The following is a 20,036-nucleotide window of genomic DNA, read 5'->3' on the forward strand; positions in this document are numbered from 1 at the left end:
ACAGTAACTCAAATAACCACTTGTTACACCACAGCCTACCTGAGTATTGTTGCTGGCCATGTCCATCCCTTTATGACCACAGTGTGCCCATCTTCTGATGGATATTTCCAGCAGGATAACACGCCATGTCATAATCAAATCAAATCATCTCAGACTGGTTTCTTGAACATGACAATGAGTTCACTGTACTTAAATGGCCTCCACAGTCACCTGTTCTCAATCTAATAGAGCACCTTTGTGGAATGGGAGATTCGCATCATGGATAAGCAACTAGCAAATCTGCATCAACTGCGTGCTGCTATCATGTCAATATGGACCAAAATCTCTGAGGAATATTTTCAGTACCTTGTTGAATCTAAGCCACGAAGGATTAAGGCAGTACTGAAGGCAAAAGGGTACTAGTAAAGTGTACCTAATAAAGTGGCTGGTGAGTGTATGTGTTAGGTACGTAGACATGCGCAGTAAGTGTTGATTTTAAAGGCAATCGCAAATATTACACAAACACAACATTAGCAGAGTACATTGTTTTTTTTTTTTTGTAGTCCTGCTAACATTTCTTCAGCAAAGTGGCTTTACTTCATCAATATAACAACCAACAGTGGAGACGCTTTGAATGAGGAAGAGAGAAATTATTAGCTGGCCTGGCATACATAATAAAGCGTTTTTGGCTGTTTTTATATGTGTAGATGTGTATTTCTTTGAAAATGTTTTAAGTTTTAAAAATCTTTTACGTAAATGTAAATGTAACCTTACAATAATTTAAACTTTCGAAGCATTTTAAAAGTTTCTGATATAGTCCTAAAGTTTGTCTCAGATAAACATTTTCATTATAATATAGTAGTGAATTATGCTAAATATATTAATTTCTTATTAATTCCTGCGAAAAATGCATCTATGTTTGTATGACGTTTGTTGTGAATAAAGAATGTTCTCGTATGGCGCATGTCTTGATTCTCTGTGGGAGATTACGCTTTCCTCATGTCAGTATGGAATACTCTCTTCCATATGGTGGGAATTCCTGTCCAGCTGTAAAGAATCAGGGAGGGAAAACACCCAGAGTTTCCCTGAGGAGGGCGTATGTCTCTCCTCCACCCAATCACACACTCCTCCATCTCTTCCTCGCTCTCCAGGGAGCTCTCCGCTGTTGTAAATCTACAATTAGAGCCTCCTGTATTTCCACTGTAGCTTTGACAATAGAGTTAACATATTTGCAAACACACTCAGACCTGCTTTCACAAACCCTGCCTTAGTTAAATATTTAAGCAGCTTTTCTAAAAATGCCTTAGAAAAACACATTACTCATGTGCATCTTAAAACAGAATAATGGCAGTGACGTATAGTTTTTTTTTGTTAAAATAGCTCAAACATGCAATTTAGTCTAGGACCAGCCTTTAGGCTTGTCTGTGAAACCACAGGTCAGACTCATACACAAACTCTCATATGTTTTGCAGATATTCAAGACAATTAAAACAGAAAAGAGACTTTTATGCATAGTACAAGCAAACATAATCATTCAGACAATAACAGAGACATAGGCATTTATTTTTTGTCAAAGTCAGTTCCTGGAGGGCCGCAGCTCTGCACAGTTTTGCTCCAACCCCAATCAAACACACCAGATGCAACTAATCAAGGTGTTTAAGATTCTTTTGAACACCTCGATTATTTGGATCAGCTGTGTTTGATTGGGGTTGGAGCAAAACTGTGCAGAGCTGCGGCCCTCCAGGAATTGACTTTGACACCTATGCTGTAAGATAATGGGAGCCTCCTGTATGATTCAGTAGCTTTTAAAAAGGATTATAATCATTTCAGATTACTGTTGATTTAAATGCTTGGGTGTTTTAAATGGATGTTAAGTAGGTCTATTAGATTAATAGGGTTCCTGTTGTGCTTTTTCCCCACTTTCAGCTCTTAGCACTGTTTATGAACCAGCACAGGCTCTTTGTGAAAACGTAGCCCTATATACATTTCTGGAGATTACGAATTATGTTGCTAGAAGTATGTATGGCTGCATTTCTTTTTTAAAACGAATGCTACAGAATGGTGTGATGCCATTTCTTTTTGCGATTACCAGCTGACCGCTTACCTACATATGGGCAGCTTTCCTGCTGTTACCAGTTTGTCCAGTTAGCTCGCCACGTATGTCGACGGACTTGAGATGCAGAGAGGAGTTGAACACGACAACGGGGTTTGAGTCTGGCAGAGAACAGTTCTAGAAAGTGGGTAAGATAAAAACAGAAGCCAAAAAATAAAATAAACAAGTAAAAAACAGGGTGAGAATGTGGTAAAATCTGAAAACGTGGTAAAATCAGGTGAGGGCTATTCTTTTTCTGGATTGAACTGTCAATCGGTGCCTTTGAAAACACTTGGTTGTGTTTAGAGAAGCAGGAGGGTGGGTCAGTTGATTGGTCAGTCAGTCATTCAGTCAGTCGACAGTGGCCTCTGGTGGATTTTCTCCTAGTACAGCTGGCGTGAATGGCACTCGCAACAGAAATTTGAGATCTGAAAAAGCAAACACAGCGGCCTCTGGTGGATTCGCAAAAACAAAATCTGCAAAAAAGGCATAGCTCCTGGGATGTGTGTGGCGCTCTCCAGAAATGTATATAGTGGTATGTTTTCAGAATGAGCCTGGGTTGTAATGAACTCCCTTAAACACATGAGGATTGTAGTCCTGTGTTTTCTCTTGAGAACACACACGCACACATACATCAAAATATGCAATAATTCTGCACGAGTGAGCAGTTGTGTTAGCGTGTTTTCATTGAGATGCTGTTTCATGGATCTGATATACAGAGTTTGTAAACTTAATTAATTAACTTAATTTAATGCTGTCTGGGATGCACGATGGCGGAGTCGGTAGCATTTTCGCCTCACAGGAAGAAGGTTGCTGGTTCGAGCCTCAGCTGAGTCAGTTGCTGTTTCTGTGTGGAGTTTGCATGTTCTCCCCGTGTTCGTGTGGGTTTCCTCCGGGTGCTCCGGTTTCCCCCACAAGTCCAAAAACTTGTGGTTAAGGTGAATTGGGTAGGCTAAATTGTCCATAGTGTATGTGTGTGAATTAATGTGTATGGATGTTTCCCAGTGATGGGTTGCAGCTGGAAGGGCATCAAGTTGGCGGTTCATTCCACAGTGGCGACCCCAGATTAATAAAGGAACTAAGCTGAAAGGAAAATTAATGAATGAATAATGATGTCTGCTGTTCTCAACGTTTCTGATCTTCTCAATAAACCATGAATCAGGAGTTTGAACTGGTAAGGCTTTAAAACACACGCAGCTGTAAAGGCTCCGCCCTCTTCTGAAAATGAGGCGGGAAGCAGCCACTCATTTGCATTTAAAGACATACAGTTAGGTGGATCTCTCTTTCCAGGCACTCCTGAGGTGTGTTAATACATGGTACATGTTATTTAGATTAATTAAAATAAGAGGACAAGCAATATCAATAACTCAGAACAAAGAGAAGAAAAAGAAGAATGAGAAACAAATAAACCCTTTAAATATCAAACAGCTGTAATAAATGAGGAGCAAAACATAGAAAATTAATACAAGTAATAATAATAATATAATTATACACACACAAACACACACAGACACACACACACACACACACACACACACACACACGTATATAAACATGTATAACATTTACATTTTATTTTAGTGAGTGATAATAACATCGAGACATGGCATTTAGAAGATGTCTAAATTTTACTATGGTATTACCACATTAACGGTTCAGAAAGACACATTGTTGCATCAGGCATTAGTAAAAATTAATAATAAAAAAATTGTTCCAGTGGGAGGAAGGTAAGTTTAGTTGGAGCTGATCTTCCAGCTGAATGTGTGTTTTGAGTTCAGTGCTCTCGGGTGGGTCAGTGCAGTCTAGGGTATAATGCAGTCAGGAAGGAGGTCAGAGATGGACAGACCTCCATAGGAGAACAGCTGTCCAGACCTGCCTTTTCCTCTCTTACTCATCCTGTTTCTCATAGTCTGCAGCTCAGTTTCAGCGGGTGTGTTTGATGAAGATTAGAGCATGTTTCTGTGTGTGAATTGATTTTCTGTCACTGTAGGGAGAGTTTGTCTCGGGTGGAGATGTGTGTGTGTGTTTGTTCAGTGAGCTGTTTCTCTCTGCAGGTTGACATCCCCTTATTTCTCTCAGCCTGTCCTGGTTTTTCTTTTTTTTCTGCGATGACATTTCTTGTGTGAACTTTTGTATGAGCGACTCCTAAAATGCGTTCCGATCTTCATCCAAATCAAACATCCAGTATATGAGGTTTTTCCAGGTGGAAATGAATGTTGGGTGGGACTTGATTTTATTGACCAGGATTTTATTAGATTTTTTTTATGACAGCTGATTATATTAAAGTTTAGAATGATTATACTTTTGTTCTATACAGTGAACGTCATAATACTGTTAAATATTGCTACAGTTCAGTTCAAATAATGCATATTTTGATATATTTTAAAATGTTGAAACTTATTTATTCCAAAGCTACATTTTCATTTTCTACATCTCAGGACACTTCAAAAGTAAAGTTTAAGATTTTTTTTTTATATATATATAAAATATATATGTATGTATATATATACATATATATATATATATATATATATATATATATATATATATATATATATATATATATATATATATATATATATATATATATATGTATATATATATATATATATATATATGTATATATATACATATATATATATATGTATATATGTATATATATATATATATATATATATATATATATATATATATATATATATATATATATATATATATATATATATACATATATATATATATATATATATACATATATATATATATATATATATATATATATATATATATATATATATATATATGTACATATATAAAAAAAATTCTTAAACTTTACTTTTGAAGTGTCCTGAGACACTGAATATATGTATAATATATATGTATAATATATATAATATAATATATATATAATATATATAATATATATATTAATGTTAAAACAGCGTTTTGCTGCTTAATACTTTACTAGAGACAGATTTTTTATTCAAAAAAAAATTTTTTTATTATTTTTATTTGTTGAAATTTTGAAATAACACTTTTTTAGACTTATAAGTATTGTAATTTAGTTTAATTTCATTTACTTTTATTTTTTCTTTTATAAATCTTATTTTTAGGGACTAATTAATGCAGCCTTGATAAACATTATTAGAAAGCAGACATTTTAAACAAACTTTTATATATATACTGTATATACACACAAACATATTTCTATGTACACACAAAGCAATGGACACAATTAATAGACTGCTTAAAAATTCACAAAGAATTTTAAAATAAATTTGAAAAGTTTATATGAGTTTAGTAACATCTAAAAACTTACTCACCCCATATAGCAGGGATTCTCAAACTTTTCAGCCTGCAACCCCCAAAATAACAATGCCAGTGACTTGTGAGCCCCACATTCCATGGAGGTGGTTATAAATATACAAATGTTGCACACACAACGATACGTCAGTACCTGAATGAGAGACCACATTGGAAAGCTAGGTTGCTACTGGAAGTGGTGTTAACCTGTGGTCTGTGTGAGTCCTAAAGCCCCAGTATAGTTAAAGTGACTCTATACTGGTCAGTGAGTGCCGTCTTTCGGATGTGACGCTAAACCGCGATCCCGACTCTCTGTGGTCGTGAAAAATCCCAGGATGTCATTCGAAAAAGAGTAGGGGTTTAACCCCAGCATCCTAGCCAAATTTGCTCACTGACCTGCCAACAATCACCATATCATACCTGCCAACAATCACCATATCATAATTGGCTTCATCACTCTGTCTCCTCTCCACCAGTCAGCTTGTGTGTGGTGTGCAATCTGGCGCAATATGGCTCCCGCGCATCATCCAGGTGGATGCTACACAATGGTGGTGGATTAGGAGATTACCCCCCCAATGTGTAAAGCGCTTTGAGTGTCTAGAAAAGCGATATATATTGTAAGGAATTATTATTATATTCAGGCAGTCCGCTGGGTCTTAAAAAGCCTTAAAACTAAATTTTAGACCTTAAAAAGTCTTAAATTTACTGAAATGTTTTGTTGTGTCTTAATTCATTTTAAACAGGTTTTAGTTGTGTAAGTAAAGCTACCCAATCAGGCCTCCATTCATCAATCACCAACAAGTTTTTTATTGCAAAGAGATACAATTTACAATAGCTGTTCAGCAATTTCTCCAAATTAAATTCCCTATTTCCCAAGGAAAAGAAATCAATTACACACTTCCTCACGATAATAACAGAGTAATAAATCCCTTTACGTGATCTTTCATTCATACTAAAACTATTTGCAGTAAGGGGAGTAGACATAATATTTATAAATAGGCATAAAACTTAAGGTTTTATAACAGAAATGCATTAGGTTGAATAGTTATACTCGATCAATTTGGACCAAAAGCCAACAAATATAGATTTCTGATTATTTATTTAATTGTAACACAATAAATATACTTTTCACAAACTTGTCATTTAAAAAAAATGTATAAATAATAGAAATATTATGTTAAAAAAGTGTATACAACTGGAGTTTTCTTGTTTTCACACATTAAAATGTGTCACTAAGAAATAATACAAAGCTTTTTTGCTTGTGGAAAGCAAAAAAAGTCTCAAATTTAATTCAAATTGGTCTTGAAAGGGTCTTAAAAAGTCTCAAATTTGACTTGATGAAACCTGTGAAACCCTGTATACTTTTACAATGTAAGATGATTTCATAAATCGCTTTCTCTGTGCCTGCAGTTGTCGGGAGGCTGCGAGCAGACGGTGGTCCTGCAGGATTTTGTGGCGGGGTCTGTGGGTGAGCTGAGCATTCAGTCGGGTCAGACTGTGGAGCTGTTGGAGAGGTCTGGAGAGCGGCCGGGCTGGTGTCTGGTGCGCACTACCGAACATTCGCCCCCTCAGGAGGGTCTGGTTCCCAGCAGCACCCTATCGGTGTCTCACTCGCGCAGCAGTGTCGACATGGACTGCTTCTTCCCACCTGGGAAAGGTGAGTCACGCTAAGCTACACCGCCTACAAAAAAAGAGATCATCTATCAGTTTCTAATGCCTGCATTAAACCTCTTGCTTAAAAAAACGCAAAACTCCCACGCTGTAAACCCTAATGTTGTCTTTACTTAAACAATTAAGTAAAGTTGACTAAACATAACTTAAAATTTAGCATGGTCCTATCACTTAACAATATGAGTTAATTTATCTTATGTACTTTGAAAATGCATAAACTTAAGATTTCAAGTGTAGTGAGCTCAAAATCATAATTAATCCTTTGAAAAAAATAGGTCATTTTCACAAATGCAGTTTTGACTGTAAAATTCTAATATGTGCAACCTTTTAAGTGCAAGGTCTTCTTTTAAATCAGAAAACAAATGGCTTCAGGTATAATTATACATCATAATGTGAATAAATGGCTACTTATTTTTAGTTTGAAATTTATTTAAACATTCTTTGCACACAAAAAACTTAGTACAAAATTTGGTGAACTGAACAATTTAAGTATAGTCTACAAAACCGGCAAGTTAAATAAACTTAAATATGCAAGTTTTAGGAGACTCCAATACTCAATTATATTGAGGCAACGAGTTTACTCAATTAATTTAGTTCAGTCAACTTATTAGGGCTGCACCATTCGAAGTAGTACGGACTATAATGCGGTCAGATTTTTATAATGCTAATTTGGTCTGCAAATATTTGAAAGAAGATTCTTGTGCTCATCTTTGTTTTGGCAGATGAGTTTAATTTAAATTAATACTAATTGGTTACACTTTACAATAAAAGTGTATTAGTTAATGCATTAGCTAACATGAATTAACAGTGAACAACACATCTGTTATGTATTAGTAAGCTAACATTAACAAAGATTGTATTTCTGAATAATAGTTGTAGTTCATTATTAGTTCATGTCAACTAATGTATTATATAACGGATTCATATTTGTTTATTTAACATTTAAAAAGATTAAGTAAGACTGAATAGAAGTGTTGTTGACTGTTAATTTCTGTTAACTAATGCATTAACTAACATTAACTAATACGCCCATAAGTGTTACCTCCCTGCAGGCACAGGACGTCATCATGACGTCATATTGACGTTGTACCTCAATGTACCCCATCGTGGGGACGTTGGATTTTGTTTGGAAATGAAAATCGGGTTGACGTCAGAACCCAACGTCAGGCCGACGTCAATGTCAAACTAAAATCAACTAAATATCAACATCTAATCATGTGACACCTTGACGTTGTGTGGACTTTACCACTATGACGTCTATCAGACATTGAATTTTGGTCACTTTCAAACATAACCTAAAATCAACCAGCTATCAACGTAATTTGACGTCATTATTGGCAACAAAATATGGTTGTCCTTAAGTGCTGGCTAGACATTGAATTTTGGTCACCTGACGTCATGACCTAAACCTAACCTAATATTAACGTCTTATGATGTTGTGTGCCTGCTGGGCTAATCATTATAGTTTTTGAAATGAATTATGATTAAATCACCCTTAATACAACTCCCAGTTTCTGCTAATAATATATTATTGTTATTGCATATATTATAATTTTGGATTAGAATATGGGGCCTTTGAGTCAATTAAATGTTTGTTATTTATTATTATTATGCAATAACTATTTTTTATTTAGCAATACAAGCTATTTTAATATTTTAATGTTAAAAATGTATAGGTTGTTTTCACATGACTTCATTGAAGACGTGCGAAATTCAGATGAAGGGCAGGAAGTGATTTTTCTACATAGAAATCGCTATCAGAACATCGAAATGTTTCTGTTTTATGTTGTTCATAATTGTTTAAATCGGCCAAAATAACAAGTTCTGAACAGCTTTTATAGACATCTGAATGTTTTTGCTCATAAAAGGTGGAAAGTTCAAGAAACTGGCTAAAAATCGGAAGAAAAGCCGGCATGTAAAAAACATTCTTCCAATACATCCGTGAGTACAAACATTTTTGAACGCGATAATTTGTTTGACAGCACCAATATAGCTACAGGCCTAGCTAAGTGTATAAATATCTTAATGTGTTATATAAAACCAGATACAAACACCACCACACATATAAAAAATTCATAACATAAATAATGCCGTAATCGCTGTAATGAAATCTCCATTTTATTTTGCAATAATCCTCTTTATTCTTAATATTAGTCTTTATTGGCATTTCATCAGAATAAACAAGCGTAACGTGAACATTGAGATGCGCAGAATGTTTGTTGATCGACAGAGTGAAAAAGAAACCCTTGCGACAAAACTAGACGGTTATTATTGTGGAGCACTTTTCCCCTCTTACAATAACAAATAAATAAATAATAATTCAGACTATGTGTCCACGCTTTTATACGCTTTCATCTGTTATTACATGATGTCTAGAAGAAATCAGCATGGGGAAAACTATAGAAATTTATAACAAACATGTTTTTTAACTGCATAGTAAAGTGTATAATGTGTATAACTCTTTGTTAACGCATACTACAGAATACTGTAACATAGTAAACTGATAAACTGTAATAAATAATTCAAAGTGTAAACATGTTTATTGCTACAGTTGTATTGTAGGACAGCATCAATATAATTACTACGACAGTTTATTTCAAGTAATTATCTATAGGATGCTTCCAAACAATATACTATTTACTATGGTATTTTTCATGTAACATAATAGCTTATACAGTATCTACCACCTCGATGACAGGCAAATATATGCTAGTTCAGTTGAAAACTCGGCCCTCTTCATGATATAAGGATCATACCCAACATATGCGCTTAAATTCTATTTATATCTCCTTTGAAATATGAATGGCAAAAATCTGGACTTTCCTCTGTGTCTCCCATTCAGTTTTTTACCTCCTGCCCTCCATCTGAATTTCGCACATTACCGGAACCATGTAATTGAAAACAACCTATTTAAATATAAGACAATAGTACTTAAATTTTAAAAAACAAATACTAAAATGCAATAAATATGAACTTATAGTACTTGACATTCCTACTTTTGCTACACTGAATGCTAAAGAGCAGCCTAAGCATTCTGTTCCATATTACTTTTGTGTTCCTCTGGAAATAAAAAAGCCCTGCAGGTTTGAAAGAAAGCTTAAGTAGATGATGAGAGAATCTTGATGTCAGGACGGTCTCTTCCTTTAAGCTGTTGTACACGTGTCCGCAGCTCTGAACAGCACGTGCTCTGCTTCTTCCAGGGGAGTCAGGAGGAACAGACAGGGTTTGATCAGTAATTAGCGGGGTGCTTGCGATGCTGCGAAATGCTTGTGTCATGCATGCTTTGATCCAGCTCGGGGAGCTGTGTGTGTGTTTGGTGGAGTTTCAATGCAGGGACTCTCACAGACATCTGAGATGGCTCAACAGTAGAACCACAATGAATCTGTGCACGGCTATTTTACTAGACTTTTACTGTAACTTTTATGGTCTTTTCAATAGTCTGTTAAGTTTATTTACATTACATTTATTCATTTAGCTGATGTTTTTATCCTAAGTGACTTAAAGGGGTGGTCCACTGTGATATTTTAAACTTTAGATGATAACATAAACAACATCTCTGAATGTAATACGCTCAAAGTTCAATGCAAAGGGAGACATTGGCTTTTACAGCAAAGGCTACAGCAGACTACAGAAAAATACATCTGGGTTAATAAGATAATAAACCTTTCAGGTTACATGCATACACCCCACGCAGCGAAGGGACATGGTCAGAGGCGCTGTAATGTTACAGCAGAGAAAGCTAAAATGCCGTCCAAACGCTGCTATTTCCACAGAGCTTGTTCTGTTTCTGTATTTGGGTTTCTACTTCCAGAATCTCTCAGTTCAGTGCTTGGTTAGGCTAGCAACTCCTTAAAGAAGGAGCAGCTCCAACCATAATAGAAGAAGCTGTGTATTGTGAGCCACAACCTGTAATTGTTTTTATTTGTTAAAATTGATCTATTACATGCATAGTTTCCCAGTGATGGGTTGCAGCTGTAAGGGCATCCGCTGCATTAAACATATGCTGGATAAGTTGGTGGTTCATTCCGCTGTGGCGACCCCAGATTAATAAAGGGATAAAACAGCCGAAAAGAAAATTAATGTAAGTAATTAAGTTATGTGTATTTATATAGCGCATTTATTGTGTATGGTCATACACCCAAAGCGCTTCACAATCATGAGGAGGGTCTCTCCACACCACCACCAGTGTGCAGCAAACACTTGGATGATGCGACGACAGCCACAGGACAACAGCACCAGTGCACTCACCACACACCAGCTATAGGGGGAGTAGAGAGACAGTGCCAATTCAGTGGATGGGGATGATTGGGAGGCTGGTAAGGGCCGATGCAAGCAGGGCTTATTCTATGATTTTCAGTTTATGGGGCTCTCAGAATTTTATTAGGGATTAATAAAAATAAATAATAGTAGTAATAATAAACTGTATTGAAACTAAAATGTTTGGCTATTATGATGTTGTATACAGGGGCTTAGCGGACATTTTAAAAGTGGGGGGGTGGCTGTATGAGATCATATGTTCATGTTATTATTAATCACCTGTTTCTAAATGGTCTGTCTCTAAAAGTTAGGGGGACGGATCCCCCCGTCCCCTCCGGTTGTTACGCCCCTGGTTGTATAGTAACTTAAAAGCAGTATTCCACTGTATAGCATAGAGAGGTATAACATTTGAGCACCGAATGAGCCAAATACAAATCTTTCTGATTACACACACACACTTGTTTGCTCTACAAGCACAAAATTAGGGGGATCTCTCCACACCACCACCAGTGTGCAGCATCCACTTGGATGATGCGACGGCAGCCATGGGACAACGGAGCCAGTGCGCTCACCACATACCAGCTATAGGGGGAGGGAAGAGTAATAGAGCCACTTCAGTGGATGGGGATGATTGGGAGGCCGGTAAGGGCCGATGGAGAGAATTTGGCCAGAGTTACACCCCTACTCTTTACGAGAAGTGTCATGGGATTTATAATGACCACAGTGAGTCAGGATCTCGGTTTAACGTCTCAGCCGAAAGACAGTGCTCACTGACGCTTTAGTGTCCCCTTCACTTTACGAGGGCATTAGGACTCACACAGACCGCAGGTTGGGCGACCCCTGCTGGCCTCACTAACATCACTTCCAACAGCAACCTAGTTTTCCCATGTGGTCTCCCATCCAGGTACTGACCAGCCTTAGCCCTGCTTAGATTCAGTGAGTAACCAGTTTTGGGCTGCAGGTTGATATGGCTATGGCTGTGAATGAATGAAGGAACATGCATAGTGTCTAGTATTAATATATGTGTATGTTTGTAGCGAGGACATAAACAAGGAAATAAACAATGGGAAATGCTGTTTGGCACCGTTAACAATTTAGCTGCAAATTCATATTTATCCATCAAACCGCTGTAAACACCCACAATCTTCACCAGCGCTGCAGTGTCTTTCTATGCGGACACCTCAGGTTTTTCCATTGCTCGCTGTGTGCTTGAGCAGGAAACGCGTGTTACGTCAGTCGCTTCTTTTTCATTCTTCAATCAAATGAAAGCACTGCAGGGTTTCTGTTGAGGTGACAGCAGGGTTTGTGTTGTCAACGCGACTACGGCGAACTTTTAATGATGAGGAGAGACTTGTGGTCGCTGTTTCAAGTTATCCAGAACTGTATTACTTTACAGATCTAGAATATCACAATATTATTAAAAATTACAATTATAACATTGACAGCAACATGACTTGCACACAATACGGGTTAGCTGATTCAGTCGTTTCCTAGTGACATACAAAAGAGCACCGCGCTTCTTTTTTTCTTGTCAACAGAAAGGCAGTGCGGTGCACCTCGCGTTTTTGGAACGGAAAGGCGTGTTCTTTGTAATCGGCCCCTAAATGTGCAACATATTTGTTAACTCTCTGGACAGTAACACGTGCAAACACACGTGTCTATAGATGTATTTTGCCAAAGAAGCAAAATGAAAGAAGGATATTTCTGGTCTGTTTGACACAAATGAGTTGACATAAACCAGCGCTGATGCTGATGGCCTCTGTACTGCATGGAGCCGCTTCATAAACTCAACAAACAGGTTATTGATGATTTAGTGTACAACCAACAAACCAACCTTTTTCCATTTGGAAAATTACAGTTATTAATAGTTCTTATATAATATCAGTTTTTAAAATAGCCTACATAATCTACCAATCAAACAAATCCAAAGATTTGAGGTAGCCTGATATTTTTATTTGACGGAAGAAAAAACATGATTGGACAAACAGCAGACCCTCAGCCTCCTCCACTGTACCAGCACCATCTTCTGGTCCAAATGTCTTAAAAAGAAAGAGTTTGCAGGACTTTGCTTACAACTCATGAAAAAAATTTTAAAATAAGTGATAATGGCCTTGATTTCATTTGTAATCTTCAGTTTAGCAGTTTAGGTCTTTAGCACTTTGAGCACTTGTTATTTAAGCACTTGTTATTGTTAAAAACACATTATTTGACATAGTACTTTTAAATAAATGATGCAAAGCATAATCATAAAGAGAGTCTATCTCATTCTCATTTTACCAGTTTTTTAACTTTAAGCTTTTTAAACACTTTAAGCTCTTGTTACTTTTTTGTTATTAGCGTCAATATTTGAAGTAAGTCCTTCTGTGCAGTTTCTCTCCAAACCTCATCACTCCCACCCCGAAGTTCATGCTCAGGATTTTTTTTTTCTTTAACCCCTGTAAATATTTGCATGATAAATATGGCCTCATATTGAGTCAATCACATTTACACACTGCCTCCGAAAATACGACCTTTGCAGATTAATGTCTTGATAAAGAAATGAGTTTTTCTTCCTATGCAATCTCAGGATTGGATGGATTCAGTAATTCCTTTTTAGATGAGAAAAGGCAACAAATTCATTGAAGACATTTGAATTCTTTCTTAATATATGAATTAATATGCACCTGACTGAATGTGCAAGGTTTCTGTGTGTGACACATTTTTAGGATAGCAAAAATAAATAAAACAAATACAAAAATGTCGGAGAGTTCATGCTTTAGGCCAGGGCCAGGAAGGTGCAGCTTTGGTTCTTGGGTCAGCGTGGCGTTAAAGTGTTTCCTTAAGGCCCCATACTGTCTCAAGAGGAACTATCTGTATTGTAGTCCCTTGACTTCCTGTTGTCTCCCTGCACTGCACTTCCTGCACATTTTTAAACATCCCCAGCAGAGCCTCTGGGCTCACGACTGCTCAGGCCAGCAGCTAAGAATAGACTGGAGAAAGGGGAGACTTTTCCAGGTAGCTTTCAAGAAAAATAAATCATCAGCAAACAACCGAAGCAGTGACAGGTCAAGATGACTACTGAACTATGACAAGCTGTCTTTAACTATTGACATGGAATTCTTTAAGATACTTCTTTAAGGTTTTTTTTTTTGGACATACACAAATAAAACATATATGTATGAAGAATAAATATTGTATTCAACCTTTATGCTAAAACCCTTATTCTAAAACATCACAGTTTTCATTTACATCGACTTTAAAGTGATACAAAAATAAACTCTAACTTAAACTGCTGATTTGCTGACCTTCAGATCGTCCAAGAAGATTATTTTCTCCAGTAGAGCATTAAAGTTTTATTTTTTTTTCTGAAACCTTGTCCTTGGTTATTCATATTAGTAATAATAAAATGTTATTTTATTTAATGCCACCATTCTGTACACCCTTAGTTGTCGTACAAATTACACATTAAGTAATCAGTAACAATTAATAAACAGTTCCTCCTGGATCGCTGAAGTTATCGCTAAACCAAACTCTGCAAAATTTTGTGGATCTCACTTTTTTTTTTTAAATGCTGTGGATTTTCTGTAAATTCGGAATGTACATGCTTTCAATGACGTCATCATGACAAGGATTCACCCACCAAAAAGGCCATGTTAAAGCTAATAACCTTCGATAACCGTGATTTTACACACATGAATATACACTACCTGATAAAAGTCTTGTCGTCGATCCCAGGTGCAATTTTTCAGATGAATGATCTATTGAACTGCATCCCAATCATCACAAATACTGCAGAAGACCTATTGGAACCCGCAGGGACCCAAATTCTCAGAGAAATCAGTCAAGTTTGGTGAAGGAAAAATCATGGTTTGGGGTTATATTCAGTATGGGGGCGTGCGAGAGATCTGCAGAGTGGATGGCAACATCGACAGCCTGAGGTATCAAGACATTTGTGCGGCGCATTACATTACAAACCACAGAAGAGGGCAAATTCTTCAGCAGGATAGCGCTCCTTCTCACACTTCAGCCTCCACATCAAAGTTCCTGAAATCAAAGAAGATCAATGTGCTCCAGGATTGGCCAGCCAGTCACCATACAAAAACATTATTGAGCAAGGAGGTGATGGAGGAAGTATTGATGATGAATCCAAAGAATCTTGATGAACTCTGGGAGTCCTGCAAGAACGCTTTCTTTGCCATTCCAGATGACTTTATTAATAAGTTATTTGAGTCATTACAGAGATGTGTAGATGCAGTCCTCCAAGCTCATGGGAGTCACAGACGATAATAATTCTTTTTCCACTGCAGCATGACTTTATATTCTATACTGCACATTATTTCTGTTAAGTGACAAGACTTTTGTCTAAGTAAAGCAGACCTTACTGTCTTAATGAAATAATTAAAAATCAGGACATGATCATATTTTTTTTTGGTAAAATAAGTGTAATCTAGAGGCCTTTGCCTTTCATATAAACCACTTCTGATACCAAATGATTAACTAGAAGTCAAGTTAATATTTGTTGTTCCTAAAACTTGGATAGATGACAAGACTTTTGTCATGTAGTGTAGTAGGTGGCAGAATATACTTTTATGCTGGTCTGTAATTCTGCATTTAACCAGAAGAAGAAGTCACCGCATATTAAATATGAGTAAAATTACAAAGTAGCACTGACCTACAAATATTTCTCTGAAAGAGTCATTTAAATACAGATTTGTTGCGGGTACACCACATAACACAGGCATGGTGTCACACCTCTTTCACAAGGTTTATTTTTAATATGTTAATGAGTTTATTTATTATTTAGTTATAAAATAATACATATAAAATAACACTTAATTTCATTATTTCATAAGTTACAGAACCCAAAGTCTGGGTCTAGGAGTAATAAATAATATATGTAATAAAAACTTTTGTCTGTGGTTTATTTTTTTACAGAAAATAGCAAACAGCAAATATTGCCACAAATTTGAAGAAAAGACGCAGCAAAATCAGTCATTATCATTCATTCATTCATTTTCTTTTTAGCTTAGTCCCTTTATTAATCAGCAGAATGAACCGCCAACTTATCCAGCATATGTTTTACACAGCGGATGCCCTTCCAGCTGGAACCCATCTCTGGGAAACTTCCATACACACTCATTCACACACATACACTACGGAATTTAGCTTACCCAATTCACCTATACCACATGTCTTTGGACTTGTGGGGGAGACCGGAGCATCTGAAGTAAACCCACGCAAACACGGAGAGAACATGCAAATTCCACACAGAAATGCCAACTGACCCAGCCGAGGCTCAGACCAGCGACTTTTTTGCTGTGAAGCGATTGTGCTACCCACTGCGCCACCGTGACGCCCATCAGTCATTTTAGGCCGCAAGAAACAAAAAAAAGTCCTGCAAAGTCCTGGTGGAACAAAATATATCATCGTCTGTGTTCAACAGGGGTAAGAAACTCAAACAGGTTTGAAACAAGCAGTGGATGAGTAAATGATGACAGAATTCATCACTTTAATTATCGCTTTGTTGCTCCTGATGATACATTTAAGGTTTTGTGAAGCACAGCAATCAGTGTTTGCAAGAAACCAAGCATTATTGACTACATTATTATCTTTAATTCACAATCTGTCTACAAACAGTTTGGAGTAATGTCTGATTTACATAGGATTTATTCATTTGAACCAGTTCTTTTTAATGAACCGGTATTGGCACCTCCTCGCTTTTGCAAATGAATGTTTTGAAAACATGATTATAAAACCATTATTTACAGCAACACATCAAGGACTTGTTCACTTTCATTTTCAGATTTAATCTTTATCCTTTCACTTCTTTTACACCTTTCCGAACAAATGTAATACTCTGATTTGATTTAGGACACTATTAAAATAAGTTATACATAAAACCCTGCACAGAAATGCAAATGGGCAATTTAAATGTGTCCTGTTGTTAAATGTTCACTGTAAACAATGTCAGTTTTACAATAATAATACCTTCTATTTGCTTGTAATGTAACACAAAACACTACTATTTGGCAATAAATCACTGTAGAGACAGTAACAGTTGAAGTCAAAATTATTAGCCCTCCTGTGAATATTGATTTCTTGTTTTCAAATATTTCCCAAATGATGTTTAACAGAGCAAGGATTTTTTATTTATTTATTTGTTTTCACCTTTATTGGATAGGACAGTAGAGAGTATTGACAGGAAAGTTTGGGGAGTAGATAAGAGGGGAAGGATCAGGATAGGACCTCGAGGTGGTAATCGAACTCGGGTCGCCGTGAGCACCGGAATGCATGTGTTGACGACAAGGTCGATATTATTAGCGCCCTCAAGCAATATATAATTTTTTTTTATTGTCTACAAATAAAAATCATCGTAATACAATGACCCTAACTTAACTAACCTAGTTACCTAGTTAAGACTTTAAATTGCACTTTTTATAGGGCACCTATGATGAAAATCAATTGTTAGCTGTTTGGACAGAACTATGTGTAGCTATAGTGTGTCCACAGTCATATTATAGTGATATAAACCCAATAAGTCTCTTCTTTAAAATTTCCTGACCTTAAAATAGGACCCAAATCCCAGTGATTTTGAGGCCCACTGCGACGTAACGTAGGAGTGTGATTTTTATTAGTTTTATAAGTTTAAAATGTTTTTAAGATGGAGCATGTATATAATAAAGACAATGAAATTGCTACTTCTAGTATACTATAATCCTTGACCGATATAATCACCACAGCCGCATGGTGTAAACTCTGCAACAACATTTGTGTGAGACTCATCATTACAGAAAGGCTTTAATAAACTCCATCACAAATACATCAAATAAACTTACTTGGTCTTGATTAATGAGCTGTATTTCAGCTTTATCCGAGTCTTCCTCTATCACTGACTGCTGTTTATCTGACGTAAGGCAGGAAAAGCAGACATGCACGTGGGAATGGTGGACGGGGAGAAACAGCTCATTTGCATTTAAAGCCACAGGCTACAAAAACAGCTTCACTATACTCAAGCCTGGTTTAGACTCGACGCGTCCACTTGTCCGTGTGAGTGCGCGCTGCGAATGTGACGTCATCTGAGAGTTTGCGGATGTTCGCTTTGGGTTCGTGCGACATGATTTCGGCTGGCGGTGCACACGGCATGTTTTGAGACTCAAGCGATCAGAATATGAACCACTTTTAAGAGATTTTGTCTGAAACAGTATGACTGTACACACATCTTTATGACCCGTGATCAGAGAGATAACCAGATGATCAATAATTCTTGGCAAGAAATTGCAACAGCCAAGGGAAAGGAGGAAAGTTTTTGTTAAAAGGTTTGAGAAAAACCTGAAGGATAAGTTTATTAAAACCAAAAGAGGCCATGGCAAAAGTGGAGACCCAGGTACACAATTACAGAAATATGTTTTTTCACCAGTCATAGCTTTTACACTGATGTATTTTGCTTAATTTTGAATTAAAACAATTTAATAGTTACAAAACTATAATGAAGTCGCAGAATTATTTCTTTGAAAACTGGAAAGGAATATTTAAACCTATCGGTTATAATATACTGATGCCCTGTTTCTCTGGGCTTTATTGGTGTAATCACGTTGGACCATTATTGCCCTTTTAGCATAAGTATAGGACAGAAACTAGCCAGACAATAATGTGTGAATTGTGGAGCGGGCTAAATCTAAAAAACATCTGTATTTTTTGGTAAGTGGGCTTTTTTGCTTTTATTTTTGCGATATTAAAACGTATATTTGTAGAGCAACCCATGTTATGTTGTCATTAATATTTTAATAAATTGTAATAACGTATAACTGTCCGAGATATGAACAAAAGCAAGTTATGACCAATAATTATTTGCTAGAAATTGCAACAGCAGTGGGAAAGGAGGAAAGTTTACATTAAAAAGTTTGGAAAAACCTGAGGGATAAGTTTGTTTATGCCAAAAAAGGGCACGGCAAAAGTGGAGACCGAGGTGCGTGCACAGTCAGCGGAGGTACGCGATGCGGCGCCAGGCGAAAGTATAATTCCAGCTTCAGACACCAAAATGGGTAGATTCTGGAGGCTATAATAAATTATCTGGTGGGTATTTTGAGCTGAGACTTCATAGACACATTCTGGAGACACCAAAGGCTCCTCTTACATCTTGTAAACGGTGTAAAATAGGTACCCTTTAAGCTGAATACTAGTATCTTAAAAAATCCCTAGTAAAATATTCTGTACTGTCATCATGACAAAGATCAGATTATTAGAAATGAGATTTTAAAACTATTATGATTAGAAATGTGTTAAAAAAAATCTTCTTTCCGTAAAACAGAACAGAAAAAAAAGGCAGGGGGTATACTTCAGCTGTAAATTCAAAAGTATTTATTCATTGTATTATTCATTTACTGCAAATTGTCCACCTCTTTATCTGCAACACATAAGCAGAAGTTCATGCATCCCGAAAAGGTACCGTCAAAAATATCAGCAAGCATTAAAACTTCAACTGGCCGTACAGTTGAACATATTTGAGTGGAATTTGGCAGCATGTGACACTCATCGAACTCAAGTTGTATTAAATTATCCCACTTATTTGCTCTACGCCTATCTATAGCATTGAGTAACAGTGGGGTGTTTGTGTGTGTGCTGCTCTATTTCTGATGCAACCGGATAATGATAAACAGGGAGTAATGTTTTGTAAGATGGAAAGATTTCAGTCAGGCGTGGAGGATTCTGTTCAAACAGACTGTTCACTGCACGCTAAGCTACACTTCATTCTGAT

At 36.5% G+C, this 20,036-nt stretch overlaps 1 protein-coding gene across 1 annotated transcript in view; it reads left to right on the top strand.

Annotated features, from left to right (window-relative positions):
* kalrnb (kalirin RhoGEF kinase b) overlaps nucleotides 1-20,036 on the top strand; it is a 219,685-nt gene that overhangs the window by 145,604 nt on the left and 54,045 nt on the right. The window contains 1 exon segment of the mRNA XM_056459523.1: nucleotides 6,785-7,031. Coding sequence (XP_056315498.1) covers nucleotides 6,785-7,031 — 247 coding nt within the window.

This window comes from Danio aesculapii, chromosome 6 (genome assembly GCF_903798145.1).
Source record: "Danio aesculapii chromosome 6, fDanAes4.1, whole genome shotgun sequence".
Lineage (NCBI taxonomy): Eukaryota > Metazoa > Chordata > Actinopteri > Cypriniformes > Danionidae > Danio > Danio aesculapii.